Source organism: Erpetoichthys calabaricus, chromosome 2 (assembly GCF_900747795.2).
Source record: "Erpetoichthys calabaricus chromosome 2, fErpCal1.3, whole genome shotgun sequence".
Taxonomy (NCBI): domain Eukaryota; kingdom Metazoa; phylum Chordata; class Cladistia; order Polypteriformes; family Polypteridae; genus Erpetoichthys; species Erpetoichthys calabaricus.
This window is the reverse complement of record NC_041395.2, coordinates 133,535,217-133,558,770: the sequence shown is the minus strand read 5'-3', so window position 1 is coordinate 133,558,770 and position 23,554 is coordinate 133,535,217. Positions and strand designations below refer to the sequence as shown.

General features: G+C 35.2%; 1 protein-coding gene across 1 annotated transcript; it reads right to left on the bottom strand.

The window, feature by feature from the left end:
- On the bottom strand, positions 1 to 23,048 carry LOC114646353 (sarcoplasmic/endoplasmic reticulum calcium ATPase regulator DWORF-like). The gene is made up of 3 exons (XM_028794512.2): positions 22,894 to 23,048; positions 18,609 to 18,703; positions 1 to 504 (listed from the first exon to the last, which is right to left on the bottom strand). The coding sequence occupies exons 1-2, from the start codon at positions 22,904 to 22,906 to the stop codon at positions 18,609 to 18,611; spliced, it is 108 nt and encodes a 35-aa protein (XP_028650345.1). The 5' UTR covers positions 22,907 to 23,048; the 3' UTR covers positions 1 to 504.
- Positions 23,049 to 23,554: the final 506 nt, after the last annotated feature.

The following is a 23,554-nucleotide window of genomic DNA, read 5'->3' as shown; positions in this document are numbered from 1 at the left end:
TATGAGGTAAAATATTAATTTATTATGTTAAATGGTAAATACACACTGAAAACATTGAACATTAAAAAATTACAAAAACAAATTGAAGAACAACAGCCACACAATAAAAAAGTACTCTACTTATACTATGAGGAGAAACATAAACCGAAAAAAATGTTCCATTATATGAAGGCTGACAATTTTTTTTCTCTGTAAAATAGATCTATACATGGTGGAGAACAAAACGTTAAAGTTGCTTATACTGGCTGAACAATATGATCTGGTGTTCATTTACTAAATTAATTTTAAACTCTGATGAAGATTTTTTTCTTTGTCATGTACCATGGTGTCTGACTAAATATTTTAAGAGAAATGTATTAACAAAGTAGTCATATTCTCCAGGTGATCACTTTGATTGCTAAAACTTGATTGAGACAAAATCTTTGATTTCTCCATATGCTTTCAGTTTCATCTTCTCTGGAGAGGTGGTTGTCTTCAGTTCATGTCAACATGTCTTTCTACATACTGCACAACAGAAAAAGAGGAAAAATATTATCAGTTACAATTTATATATATGTAATGAAAATACAGGACTTTTGAGATGAAAACAAAATCATTTGAAGGTATCACTAAATATCAAGTGTTAAATATTGAAAGAATATAAAGGAGTCAATATTTATGAGGTATATTCAGTACATTCTGCAACAACCTTAGAGTGAGCAGACAATTAAAATTCAGATAAGGGGCATAAAATTAAAATGCTTACTGATTTTTAGAGCTGTTGCACAGATGTAGCCAGTGACATGTGTATACTTTGTTGAGGGCAGTGGCTCAGAAACAGGAGATGGAGAACTTTACAAGATAGCATTTCATAAATTTTAATCCACTTTTATTTCTGTGATTTTAATTTCATGGGACATTTGGATGTCACTTTAGATGCAAATAGTATTCACAAGCTTGGGAAAAGAATGTTTTTTCATGATTGCTGATTATGTCGACACCCCATCTGCTGTACTTAATTTTCCTTATATAACACTTCCTAAGACAAAAGAACCAATTAAGGAATGCCCAGCTAGTTACATAAAATATCAAATGGTCTTAAACTGCATGCATTTACATCATAGAACATCTCTTATCTTAAAATTATGCATAAATACTTTCATCTTATCCTGCTTGATTTTTAGTTTAAAGGCAGAATGAACACAATGTTTTGGAACTCAGTCACGGTATGATTCTACAGAATTAAAACAGTTTTCTGTTGCCACGCTCACCTTGTATTTCACAGAATTTCAGAAGTGAATTATTTCAGAACATTATGAAGTTTAGCAAGTATGAGAACTACTTTGTTCATGTCTAAGCCCTTGTATATGCAGCTAAAATACATAGTAACAGAAAAACTTATCTCACCTTATAGCTTATTATGAAGAGTATTTTTATAATCTTATCAGTTTTTTATCAGAGTTTTTTATTTACTCATAATCTTGATATATCAAAGAAACCAATAAATACTACCGAATCAAGCCGGCAATGTTCACATAATTAATTATAATGTACAGATGTGTATGATGCGAAATGTCTGAGATACGTGCCGACCAAACAAAAAAAAACTGATGTTTTGATATCATCCTACAGAACTATAGCTGTAGTAGCAATTATCAGTTTGTGTGGATTTTGAGATGCCAGTACAGTATCCCAGAAAACACAGATGATGACAAAGGGCGCTGTCAGGATATGAGAATACTTTGCAAACATTTGCGTAAATTCTTGGAAAATAAATCCTGTCATGATGTCCGCCTGGTCACTTATTTCTGGTAGCAAACAGTAACGTTGCCTTCATGAGACACCTGAAAACAGCATCATTCTTTGTCTTTATTTCATTATTATTATTATTTGATTGCGATCTGCAAATTGACGTCATACACCCTCAATATGTTCAACTCTCATCCTGCCAAATAGTGTACATGCACTTAAATCAGAAGTTCTTAACCATTTAAAGAATGCAATTTTTATTGGTTTTAAAATTTCTCGTAACCCAACTGTCACACGCAAACATATTCAGCAACCAGGACTATAATCTTAACAATCGATTAATATGCACATCAAAAAACACACTATAAGAAGGTATATAACTGAAAATAAAGCATATTTTCTTAGAAATAGAAAATACCCACTCATAGAACCTCAGCCCAAAGCTATTTCACAGAAAAAGATACAATTTCCACAAGACAAAATGCAAATAAGAGTCAGGAAGTCCAGAACATAAATGGCTTTGACTGTTGTCCTATTTTTAGTTGTTGGCTGTGGAGGATCTATGAAAGTTATATTTCTAGTTTCTTACACTCATATTTGAATGACGTACACAAAGACTTAAAAAGATACTCCACTCAAAAATAATATTCATTTTCATGTTACTTTCTCCATGTGGTTTGTTGTGATGGTTGAGAAAAATGTTTCTCATAGAATGGGCTCCTATGGAGACCAAAGGTGGACCACAGCAACCAATATAAAAATGTCCATTAAATAATCTCATGTTACTCATGTCACATAATCCACTTGTATGCAAAACACATGCATTTTTTGCTAAATTCTTCAAGAAAAATTAGTACAGTGCATGCAGAGGAAATGCATTCACGTTGATCATTTGAACTGAAGTCCCCACTGCCACCCTTATTCATTGGTCAACAGTTCTGTCTTCATTTCAAAATCTGTTTTCCTCTTATATTCATTTGATAAAAAGTGACATGTGCTTTTCTTCATTACTCTTGTGATTAACTTACCTGACACAGGAGAAGTGTTCAAGCAGCTTACATGCACACAGCAACAGATTTTAATTAATTTGTACTAGAGATTCGCTTGGCTGTCAGGAGTGGTTGTCGGACGGGTAAAGGAGGAATATAAACAGAATATACAACTTGAGGTGACACTTCTCAAAGTAAATTTGAAACAGTAGCCTGAAGTTGCACATAATGTGTCTGTTTTAAAATAGAAGAATTTGCAAATTTGCCAATGCTTTTCAGAGGGAGATTTTGACACTTCACAAATTAGTTTAGAGCACTGAAATTGAGATATGGCCACGAAAATGTAACTTTCCTCACTCGTTTTTTTTTAAGAAGAAATGTGACAAATTTCAACAACATCAGTCCACAGGGTGCCAAGTTGTTTCTTGATGGCAGACGGATGGACAGACAGGCAGATATATATGGTGACTGCAGTATTAGCTTTCCACATTATACAGTAAGTGAGCGCACCTAAAAACCGAACTTAAAGTCAAAAACAAAAGTTTCAAAACCAGACGGCAAACCTAACAGAAGCTTAACTACACTGAAGAGCTGTGTTTTTAGTACTTCTTTAATTCAGCAAAGGATATCAAAAAGCTGGAAGCTGACATTTGTAAAGTTCTGTACTAGTGTACTAATGTTATATGCCCTACTCAAGTAACATCACATGTCACACCTACATGTCTGGCAACATGCATTTTTACTATAAAAACTATGATGGCATCTTTTTCTAAATACTCCTAAAGGGTGCACAATACATTTCAAAATAAATTGAAAGAGCCAGGTCTAAATTCAAGATTCTTAACAGTCTTATTCCTTTTTCTGAACTTTTTCTGAAAATCAAAATCTGAGACCCTTTATCTTGGTAATCTTATTGTGGATAGTCGTTTTTTTAGCATCATACAAAAATCAAGAATTGAACATTTCTGAATAGTTATATTCTTAATTATTTTGTTAATATTCATATTTACATTAGAATTGATGTCTCCCTTCTTCTTCGTATCATTTTTTTTGTGTTTGTCATTTTCCAGTGTTTTCTTACCCATTTTTCCCTTTACATTGCATTTTGTGCGTTTTTTTTTTATGTGTTCTTTCCGTTGCCCTTTGTTGTATTTCATGATTACAGGACCTCTAATGGATTATAGCCAATTGGTGCTGCAATCATTAGGTGCGCAATGGCCTGAGGGCTATTTAAAGACCCTTGCTACCTCAACTAGTTTGCTGTAACATTTGTTCACAAATGTTTTCTTTGGCTCCATTTTGTATTACATTTCTGAAAGTCAGATGGTAAAAACAGGGTGGCGTTGCTAACAACAATAAGACCATGGCAATTGAAAATACACTGAATGTCTGCACCTGTTATCAAAATCAAAACATACAATGATGGTTTAATGATATCACCAAAACTATACTGAAAATATCAAGTTACAATGAAGGGAAAATGCAGATTATTTACAGAAAATAAAACCTTCAGTAAGCAAAAACCCTATATCATACTAGCTAATTAATTAAGTTTAGTTTTTGTTCCGTAGTATTTTTGGATTTAGATTTTTAAATTGTGAGTTTTGCATTATTTAACTCTTTTAATAAATTTAACTAAATAATTAAAATATGCAGGGGAGGCAGAGTGTTTTTGAAGTTTTAGACTTGGAGTCTGTTAAGGATTAAATTAGAGCACTACAGTATATGCAAGATGGCAGATTCAAAACAACAGACCAGAAGATGAGATAAACCGATGGGATAAGGCAAGTAAAACGTCAGAATTCCACTAAAAGGTAAACTATAAGAAACACCACAGCCTTTATATTGTGAAACAAAAGTCAAATTTTAAAAACAAAAAATGAGATGGTTCTACCACCTCAGAAATATATGATACCTTCAACTAATGCTAATACAGAAAAAAAAATGTGAACACTGTGCTGCCGTCTTAAATGCTATGGGGACTGATGTGATAATCCCGTCTGTGTGATGAGACACGCCAGGCCCGACAACTGTCATTGTTACTATTAATTGACTGCACCCATGCCTAAATGCCTAAAGTGGTGTCCATAAAAACAAAATGATGATGCCAAAAGTAACAAAATAATGTTAAATCATAACACATTTCATAACTTTCTTAAATTATCAATATAAATAAATAGAAAACCAAAATATAATCTGAGATTAAAACATTTACTCATGACTTCATCTGGGAGATATTAGTACGGTTTGAAGTTAAGTTGCTGATAGCCACATGTATCCTTGGATAACATTTGCCTAAAACCTCACTCAGTAAGAAATTCTTCTTTGATCTGTTCAAAACTAATAAATTATTTTATGAGTGGAAAATACCAGTCTAGCAGTAAGTATAGGAGTTGGAGAAAACTTAGGTCAGTGTGCCCTTGCAATAGAAAAAATATATTTAAGAAAGAAATACATTTAGGCACACAATGTTTCAGCTATTTATGTCTTCATTTTTGTTAATGTTTTCACAATCAATCATTTTGCATTTTATGTAGCACATCTCTTCGTAGTAAAAGTCGTTTATATATATTATAATATATATTAATAAAAGTTGTAACCTGCCATTGCATACAGTATACAGATAAAGAGAAAAATAATGCTAAATTCAGACGGTTCCAGATATAAATGATTTTATTAGGTAGGAACGTAATGCCTTTTATTGACAAAATCTGGTTTCATCATACTGAGGATTGTTTTGTGCTATTTTCTCTTATTTTAATGTGCTTGTTTTATTTATTTGGCAGACATCTCTACACAAGGCATCCTACAAGATAAGGGCGCAGTTTAACTACAAATAGTTTAAATAGTTGTAGCTATAAGTAGAGCTTTATTTGTACCCAGGGGGAAATTTGTTTTTTTACAGAAGCTCTTTAAATAAATACGTACATAAATAGGTACGTAAATAAATAAATATACACACGCTTTGGTCTGAACACACTCTAGAATAACTACAATGCAATAAAATTTGAAAGAAGGAAAAGTTTTGACTTGGCTGTCACAGTCCCAGTTAGGCATTATGCAGGCATATTTCTGTTGGTATAATGGAGCCCTAGCAGCGTTTCTTGACACACTTCTGCTGAATAATTTTCTTGTTTAAAGTCCTCAGAGTGTCAGAGAGGGATGTACAGCATTGTTCATCATGACCCTCAGTTTTGTTTTAATTCTCTCCTTTGCTATGTCTTCCTGGGGGTCCAGAATGTGTTTTATAATTGAGCTTGTCCTTTTAATTAGCATTTTGATTTGGTGGGCCTCTCTTGAAGTGATATTACAAGGCCAGCATGTCACAGCGTAGAAAATCTCACTGGCCATCATAAAGTTGTACAAGATGTGAAGGATGTCATTACTGTCATTAAAGTAATGTAGTGTCGAAAGGAAGAAGAGCCTGCTCTGCCCTTTCTTAAATAGTTCCGAGACCAGTCCAAACTGTCATTAATGTGGACCCTCAAGTACTTGTAGGAGTGGGTCACTTCTACATTTACTCATTAAATAGTGATCAGACATAGAGGCTCTTTGGTGCAGTGAAAGTCAATAACCACTTTCTTGGTTTTGCTAATGTTAAGAAGCAGACAATTTTCTTTGCTCAAAGAAACTAAGTCCTCCATCTGATTCCTACATCCCTTATCAATATACCTGTAAGTGCAGAATCATATCAGAGAATTTCTGTAAGTGACATGACCTGGTGTTACTGTATATTTATAGGCTGATGTGTGCAGAGTGAAGAGAAAAATGAGACAGGACTGCTCCTTGTGGTGCTCCAGTGTTGCTCACATCCACATCAGAGACACAGGCCTTGAGTCTCACAAACTGTGGCCTACCTGACAGATAGTCCATCATTAAGGACACGATAGGCTCATCTACCTGCATATCTCTGAGTTTAAACCTTAACAGTAATGGCTGGATGGTATTGAAAGTGCTTGAGAAATCAAAAAGCATAATTCATACTTGGGTTGCAGCCATATTAAGTGACATGCACGGAAGACTGAATGGACAGCCTTGTAGTTTGACGTCCAGTGCTGTAGCCATCACACCACACTGTCTTCATTTTTGCATTTATTCTGATTTGCTTGCACCTTCTTGTCATTCAGTGCTGATATCACTAATAGACCTTTATGAGAGAAAAATTGTCATCATGTAGTTCCTGCACACATTAATGGGCGGTGTCATTTTTTTTTTTTTGATACACTGTATGAATCCCCGAAGGAGGAGGTCAGAGTGCAAGGTGAGCCATTGTACAGCGCCCTGGAGCAATTTTCAGGTTAAGGGCCTAGCTCAAGAAGCCAATAGAGTAGGATCCCTTCTAGCAGCAACAGGATTTGAACCAGTAAACTTCCAGGTACCAGTGCAGACCCTTAGCCTCAGAACAACCACTCCAAATTTAAAAGTGTGCCTTTTGATATTTGTTTGAACTTGGCTGAAGTTTTTAAGGGTTATATAAAATTTTAAAAATGTAGATTTAAAGGTTTTTAGTTGTTAAAGTCTGGCTTATATATATTTTTTTATTTTCAATTTGGTGTGCATATAAAAAACATTTCATTTCAGACTATCTACATCTATGAAGTTTTATTATTGTTTTATATATTTTTATTATTATTATTTTTTTAATCAGTCTGTTCCACCATAATACAATAATATACTATTCTAGCAAAATGATTGTGTGTCTATTTATCAGATTAAGAGACATAAAAATGCTATAACTATACTAAAGCCAAACTGTTCATACATAATCTTCCAATCATTCAATATTTCTTTGCCAATAATGGGAACATTGATTTTAATTTGGAGAATGTTTTGGACAAATAAAAAAAATATCTGTTCACCATATGTTTCACATTGTCGTAACTTAGCCTTAAAGTGCTTGTTTCACTGCAAAAAACGTGGAAAACTGCAGTTTACTTGATAAGCAAGGAACTCGGATTTTTATTTGAGTTTTCGAAGAATTTCGAGTTTGGTACTTTGTGTATAATTGTTGTTTATTCAAAACTATCATGCACTAATAGCCTAGCACTTAAATCTAAGTGTAAAAAAGCAAATTAAAATGAATTCAACAGAGCATAACTGTAGTGTGCAGTACTTATGACATCCCAATCACTCACAAAACATTCACTCACCCATTCCATTGTATACTAATAGAATACGTCTCATTTTTCATTCCTACAGACGGTATTCACACCTGACACTATAAAGAATATTTCTAACAGAAAAAAACAAAACAAAAAAATCAATAGTGTGCTAATCCCATTGGAGCCCATTGACTGGGATGTAGATGATGATATGACTGACTCTGTTCCTAGGAATCCAGTGTACCCTCCTTTCAGGTCTTGGCATGGCATCTTTAATGTGTTCAAGTCAGGACTTTGACTAGGCCACTGCAAAACTGTAATTTTGTTTCTTATGAGAAATTAATTTACAGACTTTCTTTTGTGTTGTGGGCCCTTTTCCTGCTGCATAATCTAATTATGTTTCAGCTTTAAGTCTTGGACAGTTAACCAGACATTCTGGTACAGTAGCCTACAGAATTCATTGACCCTTCAGTAATGGCAAGTGTTTCAGGTTGTGAGGCAACAAAGTATCCTACATCATTACACTACCATCCCGTTTTATGGTAAGTATGACGAATGTACTGTTGAATAGTGCATTAACTTTTACCAGACATGATGGGACCTGAGTCATCCAAACAGTTCAACTTTTGACTCACCTGTACATAGAATTATTCCAACAGACTTGGGGGATCATATATGTGTTGCTTGCAAATCCAGGATGAGCACTGATGCAGTTTTTCAATGGCAGAGGTTTATGCCTTTCCACTGCAAAAAAAAATGCATCTATTACTCATTTACTCCTATGTTTACTCTTATGTAACAAGACCTTAGACGTGCTTCTTTTGGTGTTCATTACACTTACAAATTATCAGTAAAGCAGTCATTCATCTGTGCATTGCAGTGTGGCCTAATTAAAAAGACTTCACTTTGGAACGGTTAGTGGTGGTTTAGGTGAGACATATGTCTCTTGATATTACATAGTTCAGTGTGAATCCTTCATATTCATAATACATTTACTAGTATATCAAATGATAACATTGCACAGAGATGAATAACCACTTTACTCATGCTTTGTAAGTGTTATGAACACCAAAAGAAGTCTTTGTTAAGGACTTGTTACATAAAAGTAAATGAGTACTAGATGAATTTTTGCAGTACCAAAACTAAAGCGTTAACCCATTTTTATTCAGTCTGTTTTTATTGTGAAGTCATGAGCACTGACCATAGCTGAGACTAGAAAGACATGCAGTCCTTTAGATGCTCTTATGTGATTCTCTGTGATTTCTTGAATGAGACATCACCGGGCCCTTGAGGTAAATGTTTCAAATGGGCCTTTCCTGGCAAGGTTCACCAATGTTCCAATGTTCTCTATTTGGAAATAATGGCTCTCACTGCAGTGTGGTGGCCATAGAAATGGTTTTCTAACTCATGCTGTTTCTGGAGTTTCCTTTGATTAAGGTATAGAGTGTCTTCTAGAAACCTTTTGGTGACTACTCAGTGTAAGGGGCAGTGTGTGGTGAGGTTTAGATTCACCAGTCAGCTGAGTCTAATTATCAGTTAACTTTGGTCAGCTGTATGAGTGAGTAACTAAAAAGGTATTTAACTTTTCACATTGACAATGATTTTATTACTTAAATATATTACCATATTTCCCCGAAAAGAAGACCAGGTCTTATATTAATTTTTACTCCAAAAGATCCACTAGGGCTTATTTTCAGGGGATATCTTATATTTACTCATGTACAACAATCTACATTCATTCAAATACAGTCATGTCATCTTCTTCTGGAATATCATCATAAGTCTCTACATTCAAACCCTGAATTGCAGCCTGAATTTCTTGCTACTCCAGCCGCTTTTAGGATCCTTCGGGATCAATGTGCATACTTCAATGTTTCATGAATGATTTGATGTGGTGAAGCAAAATTCCGACATACAAATGTAGTCATGGTGCTTTTATATTCAAGTGTCGCATATTCCCCAACATAATGACACGATATATTTTAAAAGACTCACATGCCATCTTTTTTTTTTTTTTTTTGCACCTTCACAATAGCATCAGAATATACGGCGGCGTATTTAGGCCACAGTGAAAAAAGTTAAGGACATAGTGAAAAGGTCTATTTTGTGGTTAAAGTGGAAATTTTGGCTTTAACCTCGAAATGTCCACTTTAAGCTCGTAGTTTACTTTATCATTAGACTGTCGTAAACGTCATCTTAAAACCGACCCAGTTGTTAATTGCTATGCGCTTCTGGGGCTTCCTCCTGACCTGACAGCAGCGGCAAGCAGCAATAGATCACCACACAGAACACATTAAATTTATGATATTCCAACTCTCTGCACATTTAGAATTCTTAGATTTATACTTGATATCACTTTCATGATGAAATGCATTAAAGTATGTATGTTACATTTTACAGATAAATCATTAACTTAGTTTAAATAATAAATACTGTTAATAGTTATACATACAGTATGGGGGTGGCACGGTGACAGAGCAGTACCGCTGCTGTTTCGCAGGGAGTCATGTCGCTGGTGTTCCCTGCCTGGAGTTTGTATGTTTTCCTGGTGGGTTTCCACAGTGTGCTCCATTTTCCTTTCAAAGACGCTAAAGTAATGTTAGTGTATGTGTATGCTTCTGTTCATCTTGCTGGAATGGGCACATCCCTGGATTGATGGATGAAATTATTAAATCATTAATCATGCCTGGACAAACTGGTGAGGAAGGCAGGCTCTATTGTAGGCATGGAGCTGGACAGTTTGACATCTGTGGCAGAGCGACGGGCGCTGAGCAGGCTCCTGTCAATCATGGAGAATCCACTGCATCCACTAAACAGTATCATCTCCAGACAGAGGAGCAGCTTCAGCGACAGACTGCTGTCAATGTCCTGCTCCACTGACAGACTGAGGAGATCGTTCCTCCCCCACACTATGTAACTCTTCAATACCACCCGGTGGGGTAAACGTTAAAATTATACAAAGTTATTGTCTGTCTGTATACCTGCATTGTTATCACTCTTTAATTTAATATTGTTCTTTATCAGTATGCTGCTGCTGGAGTATGTGAATTTCCCCTTGGGATTAATAAAGTATCTATCTATCTATCTATCTATCTATCTATCTATCTATCTATCTATCTATCTATCTATCTATCTATCTATCTATCTATCTATCTATCTAACATCCCTTTCAGTGATATTGTGGCAAGGTGTCCTCGGAATTTAATGGATGTTTCAGGCACACGCGTTGCATCGTGTGAAGTATAAACCTGGCCTTAGGTGCTTTACTTTTCAGCTGACAATCTTGACTAGGGTTTAGTTTTGGGGTAGGGCTTATATTACAGAGCAGCCTAAAAATCATGCTAGGGCTTATTTTCGGAGTAGGTCTTATTTTCAGGGAAATACGGTATGTATCAACTTAGAAATGGTGTTATATGTTAACTCTGGTTTACTTTATCCAATATCACATTTTATCTACAGATCTGAAGCTGTTTATTGAGACAAATTTTCAAAAATAGAGTATATTGGGAAGGGAGCAAAAATGTTTTCACAGCACTTAAAACTTAGGACCATTGTGTTACAGGTTAAGAATGTCTATCAATATGAACTAGGTTTGGGGTGAAAAATTTGCTGTTCAGGGCACTTAAAAGGCATGTCACAATCAGGTCAAAAAAGACATGTATGGCACAGCATTAAGCCAGCATTTGAGACATTGAAAGGGATAACGGTAGAGTACATCAACATAGATTTCAGGTGTTTAAAACCAAGATATTTCAAACATAGTAATTTGACGACAGTACTACCAATGCCCTCAGTAAGTACCATTCCAATTTCAGTTTTTTTTTAAAAGACAAGCAGGAACTTGGAGAACCCTAAACATGGTTACATTTTTTACTATACTAGTTTGCATACATTAGGCCATCAGAGATATCTTTTTTATTGTAAATACTAAGGTTCAAGTTGTTGTGGTTATACAGCATATTGCATATGAAACTTGTTAATGTGTTACATAAAGTCAGGCTTACTGATTCAACATTTCTACATTTATGAATATTCTTATGTTTCATAATTATTTTATATTTAAACAATATTACCAGCTTAAATTTATCAAAATATTTAAACTAAAATTTAATGCCAAAAACTTGTATTCAAGTGGAATGATATAGAAATTACAACGAGGGCACTCACTGGTATAGAGATATAAATAAATCCTCAAATATATTAATTGAAATTGTGAATTTATACATCGTTATTTTATTGATGGTATATAACATTCAAATATGAAATTGAAAACAGGGCATAGAGATTGCATTTGAGGACAGTGCACTTAAAATAAAGATTGATGGTTTCCACAAAGAAGAAAGTCTTTCATCTTCCAGCTCTTTGTTCAATCACAAAGTCAATTCTGATTAATATTATCACTGTTGTCATCCAAGCAACTACAATTAATCCTTTTATAAGGAGAAAAACTATGTGCTTCGGCGATGAAGCGCTCTTGAAAAAGTCTTTCCTTCCTTTCTTAATGAATGGCAGTAACAAATTTTAGAACAGGCTTGAGTGCTAAGTACTGCAGATGACACGGTGTCTGCTGAAATGGTACATAATTGCTTTGTAATTTCCACCTGATATTTGTTGCTAGGGACAGAGCTGAAATGAGGAAAGGATTGTGAAACCTCTTTTCAAATAGAGCTTATTTCAGAGCATGCGGTTTCTTTTTTTCTCTTTCAGTCTAATTCTTGTTATTGTGGATAGTCTAAATCAAAAGATCACAGCTGAGCATTATTGGAGAGAATAAAACAAGACATAGCTGAAATGGAAATTCAACAAGCTGAACAGAATGTTGTCAGCAGTAAAACCAAGCAGCCTTTTCTTTTTTTTTTCATCTCTTTAGCTGAAACATATGTGCTGCTGATAGCATTACACATGATACCCAAAACACTGACCCCAGACAAACAGGATTATAGTGTGGGGGAATAAAGAGAAAGAGTCCACTGTATTAACATATATAACCAAAGAAATACAGATGAGGTCCACTGCATGCGGTCACTACACAGAATGGCATGTTTCTGCACTAAGTAGAGACCCTAACAGCAGTCCTCCAAAAAACTCTTAAGATTCTCATGAGGCAGCATGTTCAGCTTTTCCCAGAACTCCTCAGAGAACTAATTTATATAAGAACTGCAGCCAGCTGCTCAGCTTGTCTCCATTACGGCACAGAGTAAGTATACACTGAAAGACATACTGGATTGTAAATATATACGACCATGTTCTTAAGAGAAAAAGACAGGAAAAGGAAATGGGTGGATGAATGCAGAGTATACAACTAAATAAGAAACAGAAGTAGCTAAATTTCACTCACAGCCTACAAATTGTTCCTTTTTAGTAAAAGCCTTTTTTATTGTGTTGTTGTTGACCAATTTCTTTACTGTCTTATAGCTATGTAATTTGATTCACAACTAGGAAATGTTTTTAATGATACTCTGTATAAAAATTTAAATCTGAAAATTAATGCTAACAATAATTTTACCTTAAATTACTTTTTGAATAAAGTTCAAATTATGCACTATTTATAACCCTGTTTTATCTAGTAGAAGGTCACAGAAAGATTGTCTTGCAGCAGCCAATGGTGCCAGGTGCAAACCAAAAGGAGACTGTAAAAATAAAATACATGTAACCACATTCACACACCTGGGGTCAAGTAATGTCACCAATTAACTCTTCAGAATATCTTTGGGCTGCAGAAGTGTGTAAGAGTCCTGGTAGAACATTGCACAAACAAGACACCATAGTGAAAATTGAACTGAGGTCCATTCTCCATAATAAGCAATACTATCCACAGAGATACTGTGCCACTATACAGAAACAATAGTATCCATCCATCTATTATTTATTCATCTCCTGAAGCCAGAGTTTGTGTCTTTTACAGCAGTATCAGATACAAGGTAGGAACTGATCCTGGACAGCCTGCAATTGTCTATAACATGTGACCATACGTAATATCAAGGTTGTCTGGCTTGACCAGTGCTGCATGCTGCTACCACACTAAAGAATGTTCAAACTGTAAACATTATTCTGTAGTCCCCATATGGTTTGAGTTACAATAGATATTGTCATTGGTTGAATGAAGTGGGTGTTAAATATTTAAGATTATTTATTTAAAAAAACTGAGCATATTGAGTGTCACAAAATGGCTGTCTAACAAGGAGATCTAGACATGATATATTCCTCTTTAAGAACCAAACCTGAAATTCAATTAACCTCATTGGCGTTGACTCTGAGCGTTACTCAGGCTCTCATTTCTGTGTAAATATGGTTAAAGTTGAGGTGAGATGTAATGATATATTAATGGTGTGCATGAGGTTCTGCTAACTCATAGTACCTGTGTGGCAACTCATTAATATTCATGAGTGGGGCAAAGCTTTCTACCAAAAATGCAATGGCAAACAAAAAGCCAGTTTTAGAACAAACTGAAACTGAATCATTGCCCAAATCAAGCCATAATGACGATGATGTGAATTGGTCATCAGACGTTGACATGGACAGTGAAACTGACACCTGTTTTTGTAGATTCCAACCTTCCAAGTTTCAGTGATGTTCATGTTCAGTGTCAACTTCATACTACTCATGGCCCATGTATGGGTAACCCTAATATAAAGATGTCTGTTGATCATGGCTATCTAGACTATGTATGATTTGTTAATGATAGTCTGATGAAGAAAACAAACCACTATGCTGGGCAGTGTTGAAAAAGAAATAGGAATCCATTTGCTTATCATTGGCAGACTTTTACTGCAGAGGTCATGTGGTTGTTCTTCAGTCTCTTGATAAATGGCATAGTGGGTCAGTCCAGAGATGATACTAGTCACAAACCGGTAGTTGCAGACACCCATTTTTGCTGAAGTTATACAGTACGTTTTTCACTTATTATGACATACCTGCATTACATTACTTTGATGAAGCCAATCACCCAGTGACAAAACTATACAAATTGTGTAATGTGCATCATCAAAAATATGCAGAAGGTGTATGTTCCAGATTATGACATAAATATTGAAGAAAGTCTAATGGGTCACAAGAGAAGGTTGACATCTACATCACATCCAAATGGGTATGATTCAGTATAAAGTTCTACATGCTGGGCAAAGCAAGCTGTGGATGAAACTTGATACTTTACACCAGTAGAGGTATAAAGTCAGATAACAAGTACGATCAATATGTCATTGCTGCATTATCTGTACTGTCACTGGCAGACCCTTTGCTTGACCAAGGGGCATTGTATAATGATGGACAATTTCTATACCCAACCTGAACTGCTAGAGACTTTACTACAAAGGAAAACTGATACATTTTATGACTGAACAACCGTGTTACGCCTGGTGACATGAATATATTAGGCTGCAACGTGGTGCAGTAGCTGTGTGGAATAAAGGCAAAATGATTACAATCAAGTTGAAGGACAAGGAAGATGTCTGACTCCAAAGCAGTGTTCACAATGCAGCAACTGTCAATGTTCGTGTCAGGGAAAATGTGCATGTCACTATGCCTTGTGCTGTACAGTAGGCGGTGTTAATCATGTGGGTTAGGCACTGACATTTTATCCTGTCATGCTCAAGTAGTAAAAAAATATATATATATATATTACAAGAAAAAAATTTTAACATCTGCTTGAACAGTGCCTATGTGTGTTTGACTGTGTTTCAAAACATATCACATGAAGCCAATATACTAAATCTGGATCAGTATACAAGTGGACAATAGAGAGACCTTTCCTACTGTGACTATGCTGATGTTACGATAATTACATGTTTCTGTTACATTTAATATTTTAGTGTTGTTGAAACAAAACAAAATTCTGTGGGAAACATAACGCTGAGAAGGTTAAGAACATAACCCCAAAGTTTGGCTTCTATAGAATTTGTCTTGGAATTTGAAATTGCTTGTGTTGTTTCAATGTTATCTTCCTGTAAAAAAAAAACATCTAAACCAGCAGAATGATATTCTGAACAATGCACTAATGCTGCAGTCCTATTCTTCCTAAACTTTTGCTTTGTGAGGTTCCAAATCTTCAATTTTCAGTATTACAACCTCTTTAGATTTTATAATGAAGCATTTGACTCAATAGTTTCCTGCTGTTAAACTCACATTAAAGTAATATCCATTCTCAAGAATCCAACAATGAGTTGTTACGAGAATAGTAAGTTACAATACTCTGAATACATTTGTGCCAATTTGGCACAAGAATAGGTTTGGTATTTTTGAAGTTAAGGGTATTTTTTCATAATGGTGGAATGCTGCCATTAATCCAAGGCTGAAGCTGTATTTAGTAATTTAATTTAAAAAACATCACATCTCCCCAAGAGGCTTACAACTGCTGCCAAAGGGGCGTCACTCCAAATGTAAAGCAAAAGCCTTGAAACTTACTTTACAATGGCAAAGCTGCCAGTTTCATAAAACATGTCTTCTGCATTTCAGAGGTATGGTATGTTTACGACAGATTATTGAAACCAGAACAGGAAGAATTAATTTTATCAGGGTTTTGACATCATTTCTTATGAAAAATAACTATGCACATGGACTAAGAAGAGTTTTTATGCAAACAGCAGAGCACCACGGGGGGTGGCAGAGTCAGTTAAAAGTAATTTGTAGTAAGAAATCACAAGTAATTCAGAAATTAAACTTGTTTGTATCTGTTTAACTGAATTTACCATATAGCTAAAATAGCTCATACTGTAAATGTCCATACCCATAAAATCAAAATAAAAAAATTTGTTCTTGCATTAGGTTCCTTCAGTTATTTCAGACGATATGAAGCTTTGGCTAGCAGAGCCTCGATTGACTGTTAGAAGTGTCACACATGATCCCAAGTATGTAATACCACCACTGGCCAAGAGTAGGTGCTGCCTCTAACTGTGTAGCCTTCCTTTGCCTTCATAATACCAAGTAACTGCACAGTGAGGACAACTGACTCCACCCCTTTTAGGCCCCTGACCATAAAAACCCAGTCACCCAGAAAGAGTCATTACTTGTTGACATGAGAGCTGGAGAGACCTTTGAGCTATAACAAGAAGTCTTCGTTGACATCAGTTCTCTGTTAGAACACAAGAGGGTGACATTTCTGTCATCATTGAGCACAGTTTTCTTTTTATTTTGGAAGTAAACAGAGATAGTCAGGTTGGCATCCCTACATTTATTGTAGTTATTCCCCCGTTATTACCTCAGATGACCACCGGGGGTGTAATCAGTAGGATGGCTGAACAGGTTAACTTAGCAGAGCTGGTCCACCAACTCTCTGACCATGTCAACCAGCTGAAAAGGCTCGCCGAGAGGAAGTGGGGGTCTGACAACCTGGTTGAGGGCAATGGCCCACACGGCTACTCTTCCTGAGGTGCCTAAGGGACAATGTAGAAACTTACTTGCTTGTTTTTGAGTGCATGGACATGCACCAATGCTGGCCGCAGCATGAGTGGGCACACTTGCTAGCACCCTCCTTGACAGACAAGACTCAAAGAGCCTACTAAGTCTTAGAGGAGCAGGCGGTAGCTGATCCTGGCTCATTACAGTATCCCAATAAACTGCTTAGCAATGTAGCTGAGTATTCAGGGTGCTAACTGTGAAACCAATAAGGTTCTAGATCAAAACAGGCTTAGGCCAAATCATATCAATAATCAGACTTACTGCAGTTTATTATTGGAGAAAAATTAAAAGGGTTACAAACCTGCATGGCCAATGAAGGCTAAAAAATCATTTACCACTAGTAATGCAAACTGTGGCTTTGTGTGCCAAAGCACACAAGTTGGGTTCATTTAATATATTTTAAACCTTTTTTGATATTATGAAGGAGATGCTTTGTTTTAAAACATATTAAATAACAGAAAGAAAAAGCAAACTTCATCTTTCCTGTTGGTATCTTTTTCTATGCTGCAATCATTTGAAATACTTTAGGATTACTTTAGCCAAGTCAGATCACATGAATGCGAAATGAGCAAGTCCTTAGGGACACTCTACACTAACAGCTTCACTGAAGTCACATGTCTGAAGATTGTCTTGTGTTTGTGTGCCTATCTTAATGCATTTATAGGCAATATGCGTCACTACCTTGGGACCTTTTACTGTCTGGGATAGGCAGACAGATGTTATATTCATTAGCTAGTACAGCAGTTATCAGTGCTGCCTCATAGCTTTAAAATCCTGGGTTTGAAGTTTACCTCAATTACTGCCTATGCAAAGTTAATACTTTATATTATGGGTCTTTTCTTAAAAGTTTTTTTAGGACTCTTAACTAGCATTGTTTGAATAAAGTGTGGCTGCATATGAGAATTTGCCCTAATATTTTCTGGCTCTTCATCCAGGGTTACTGCTTGCCTCGCACCTGATGCACCAGAATAGGCATTGGTCACTTGTGAACTTGACTTGGATGTGTAGATAGGGCAATGGATGGATACAAATTTTATTAATCTTTTCATATAGTGCTGCAATAATTTCATCAGTGCTGGTGATAAAAATAGTTAAGGGTTTTCTAAATTCTAATGATATACGGCCTCCTCACTTTGACAGATAAAGAGCCCAATCTTGTAAATGAGGACTAAAATGGTCACGTTGTTAAGGATTGTGATGTTGATCTTTGAGTTGTCGTGACAGAGGTATTGTTTAAGCATGCAATCTCTATTTATTATTCTTATCCTAATGAAAATGTGTACAGAATGAAGAGATGTTGAAGCATTCATAGTTAAAGAATACCCAGAATAGGGATTCTCTATAAGTTTCACTTTTAGTAAGGGAACATTTTATAAATAAAAATGACTATACTTACTTATGAGAAAACAAAGTAAACCACAAGTGCACACCCCACTATCCAGCCAATCATGAGTAGGACCGGGACAACATACCTGGAGGCATCCATCTGACCTAAATAGAAAACCAAGAGACTGACATTATTAAATCATCTTTAGTATTTAATTATTGTTTATGAATCTTAAAGAAAACATATGGCATCACGGTGCAACAAGAGTGTGGTGCACCTGAAGTTTGATTCACAAAAGGGTGTACCTTTTGTATGAAATCTTCACATCTGCTCTTCATGTTTCTATTGCAGACCCCAGTCTACTCACACAGTACAGAGAAAATTGTTTGCTAACTCCAGTGTGGCTGTGATTATAATTAAATATTTCTACAAAGTGTGGATTAAAAAATAAGTAGATGGAGTGACAATATATACATAAAAATTCAGGTCACAGTGGCAAAGTATTTAGTATTCCAATCCTGGACCAATAAGGAGTTTATACTCATTTTCATGCATTCATATTGGTTTATTCAGAAACTGTAGATTCCTCTCATATCTTTGCGATATCAGTGTTTGATCGATTCATATTTCTAAGTAGTTGTGTCTGTGTGTGTGTGAATGTGTGTGTATGTGGTAGTGACTAATGAACCACTGGTGTCCCATTCTGAGTAAATTTCTGCTTTCTGTTTAATCAAACATTGGCAAAAATATCCCTAAACTGGAGTAAGGGGTATCAGAAAAAAAAAATGAAAATGTACACAGTACTTACTGAAGCAGGATTTTACAAAATGTATTAAAAACACACACAATTCATAATATCTACCAAGTAAGAAACTATCTTAAGATACTGAAAAATAATTAGAATATGTTGATTAAATATAATTAATTTAGTTTGTTTACAGTCAGGGTATTGACATAAGAGGATTGTAGTGCTAGAAGGCTGAAAGTATTTAGTACAATGTGTCAAAGCAGATATTCTGATTATTGAATAAGTAGGAACGCAAAACTGTACAGTTTGCATAAAAGTAAAATGCACTTTGTGAGATTTTTCTGCTAATCATCATGGAAAGAAATAATAGAGGCAAATGATCTAAAAGCATCTATTAGGGTTAAATAAAGGCAATTATAACATGTACTTTGTGACATATTCAAATAATTGGGTTCTTTTTTCAAAAGCAGCAGATTTATAACATTCTCTGTGTACAATGTGAGAAACTTTTTTCTATGTATATTAATTAAAAGCTGTGTCAAAACTATTTAAATACCATATGCTAAAGATATGACTTTGATTGATCTTCTTTAATACGGGGATGAGAAGAGGAATAGACTGTGCGCTTATTTTAATCACATTAGTGACTCGTAGAGTTAGTGTCACGGAAGTGCTTTTGTGATTAATGGCACTGTATAATAAAAACAAAAGAATTAGTCATGTGTAACAGTGGGGATTTTCTCCCATTATGTTCATCAGTAGTAAATGATACTCAGTCTGTCAAGGTAGTGAAAAATCTTTAGGTACTTTTTTTAGATTAAGCAGAACAGTGTCAGTGTGAGACAAAAGAGCCCTAGAGTACTGGATTTTTATCTCAGTCCTGTTAGTTTACACATTTTTCCAGCGCCTGTGTGGGTTTTTCATCTGGTACTCCGGTTCTTCTCCCATATCCCCAGAACATTCAGGTTTGGTTAACTGTCCATGTCCAGTATGATTATTGTATTGTGTCAAGTGCTGCCTGAACAGACATTATCTTCGCACATCTCTGAACATGATAAGAGGGTTAGAAAATGAAGGAAAGGATTGTTTGCAGAATTCTAAACAAGTTTCTTGTGTGATAATTTTGTATGGCAACTATACTATGAAGAGTAAGAATAGTTTGACTAAAATTGGGAGAATTTGCCAACAAAAAGTAACATAAAAGATCGAAGCAAAACTTTTGGGAAATATGTGTAGTTCAGGACAGGCAAAAATAGTCAGTTTATTTTTTTTTAATTACCCTATTACTGTATTAAATGAACTTGAAAAACTACTACCTAGGACAGCAACAATTTTCACTTTTTAAAAGCACTTTATTCCCATTGCAGTTACTTAATTCAGCTCATAGCATTTTTTTTTCTGCCCAAAATCTGATGTGCCTACATTTGACTAATTTTGTGTGTGTTGTTGTTCACATGTACCTCACAGGACTGAGAAAAGGGAATCGCCAGAAGTTGCTATGAAAAACTATAGGGAAGTCACATATCTGTCTGCTTTATCCACAGGTCAAAAATCATTTACACAGAGTGAGATCTGGTACTCCATGTACTGCTCAGCCCTTTGCCTCTCCCATTCCCCGAACGATTAAAAGGACACCACCAGCAACTTAACAGATGACAAGAAGACTGAGGTAGATCTATGCTGTACTATAGTTTGTCTTTATGCACCTGTATCCTCACGTTACAATGAAATGGGCTTTACCTACATTGAAACACTAAACTCTTTTCATTCTTTTATGTGCTGTTTTATGTTATTTTATGTCCTTGTTGTTACCTTGTATGTTTCATCCACAGATCTGAAGGGTCAAAAATTCCTTATGTGTGGACAACAAAGGTTTTATTGAAAGTTTTTCTCAATTATCCTAACCCACTTGTTCCATTATGGGGTTGTGCAGAAAGTGGAACTTATCACAACAGTAGAGGCCAACCACAGACAGGATGTTAGTCTATCATATGGCAGGCACACACCACAGAAAATGACTAAATGACTTTCTTTCTTTCTTTTACTATGTCTCTGGTAACCCCACTTGCTAAACACTGTGCTTTCAGGATAAGCAAACTGTTCTTTTCCATTCTTTTTTCTAAATAAATGGCTTGCAGACACAAAAAAAATCTGTTGATGCTGATTAATTTATTATCTTAACATAGTTAATTGTTAGGTCATGGAGCGCAGGAGCCTTGCTTTGCTGAAATAGACATTCTGTACTTTAAGCATTAAAAAAATATTTTATTAGACATAAAATGATACTTTGTGCCTTACGTTTTTAGTGATGTTTAGTTTTCAGTGAAAATATGGAAGCCCCTGCAAACAAATGTGGATTTTATTCAGATTCTATACAGTGTTACAGATTTTACTTAATGTTTATATTTACCTCCTTGACCTATAAACATCTCACGCCTGGGCAGAGGAGTTACTTTAAAGAGTAGATATACTCATTCCAGCGAGTAGTTAGCAGTATGATTTTTAGTTACTGAAAGCAAAAGCATTCATAGTAATACAATCATAAAAATTCAATTTAACAAGAAACAGGAACATTATATTAGTTTAACATATGATGTTATAATCATAATATTCCCAAATCTAATGGAGTCTTCATCATTTAGGTAATATCATTGAAATATGCATGATATTAATGAAACACTTTTATAATGGTGAGTTTAGTATAAAATCACTCAAAAAATTAACAAAGGAGCCACAGAGAATTTGTATTGAGTCCCAAATGCGTTGCCCAATATTTACTCTGACAGCTCATAAATGCAACATCAGGTCTATTGGTATCTCCATTCTTACTCGGTGGGACTCTAGGAGACAACTCGTGTCCCAAGTGAAATCCTTCTTTGTATAAATAGTACTGGACTTATAACCTTTCAGCTGCCATGCAACCTCAAGTAGGAAAATTTGTATATAAACAATGGATAATAAAAGGACACAGTTTAAATATGATATGTAGAAATCTGATGTAAAGGTGGAAGATTTTTCTATATAAGTTTGCTTATGATGATCAGACAAGCTGATTAAAACCCTTTTCAAAGAAAAGGTGACATCTATATCAATACCAAACAAATATTACTTATGTATATAAACCATAACCTTTGAAACACATATAGAAATGAAAAGGCTTGTCTGTCACTCAAACAAATAATTTGTTCAGCTGAGCAATAAACTGCAATTAATTTAAAACTTTGCGAATATGAGGCATTTTCTTCATTTTGAGGAATTCCTCTAAAGAGATGTAGATCCATCATTTTTTTTGTTTTGCTCATTAATTTGATTTAATGAGGCTATTAAACCATTTCAGCAAATGCAGGATAGACTATTAAATCTATGAAACAGTTCTTGGATTGAAACAAGGGTCAATAAAAAGGGTTGTAAATTACTTTTGTTTTGATTTCTTAACTTTACCAAATGATCTGTATCAAATGTTACTGCTAACATCTGATAACCATTGTCCATAGACAAATATTTTTCCACTCTGCCTAACCCAGCAGGCCTTGCTTTAATAGTTTTGAAAACCATGATGGAGATTCATGATCATCAACACTGAGCAAATTAAAAGTATCATCTTACCTGTGCTGGTCATTGCTTCTTTTTTGAATTTTCACTTTTAAAGTTAGGGCACAACAACTGCTGCAGTACTCAGTGCCCGCTGCTGCTTTAAATAGAGGTTGAATGGAATGCAGCTTGCTACCCTCTCCAGCTATGCCATCCTACTTTCAGAGGATGCCAGCTGAAAATGACAAAAGTCACATCTTTGTGCTTCTGATTAGTTCAACACATTGTGTTAATAAGCAGAATAAAATGTTGCACATAAAGATTTCCTGCGATGGGTCAAAAAATGTTAACAGATTGTTTGAAACACCCAACAGCTGTTCTAAGTGAACTGTGTGCTTTTCCCTGTGGGAGTTATGGGTATTTATGTTTGTATTTTTGGAAAAAAACAACACATTTGTCCCTGTTGTATTTACGTCCCATAAATGCAAGGCAACTGTAATTATGTTACATTAGCTTACACTGTTCTAAAAAATATTTGAGGATCAAGTGAAAAAAAATGCTACAGATGGAAACCTAATTGGTGAATAATTGTTCCTACTTTTTGCAATACTCTTGAAAGTTAAAGGGATTAAGAGCCATGCCATGACTAACAGTATGAATCTTTAAGGAGAAGATGATTCAGAACAGATTAGTAGTGTGGTTTCTTCACAGAGAGTATGTTTGGTCTTACTTCCTG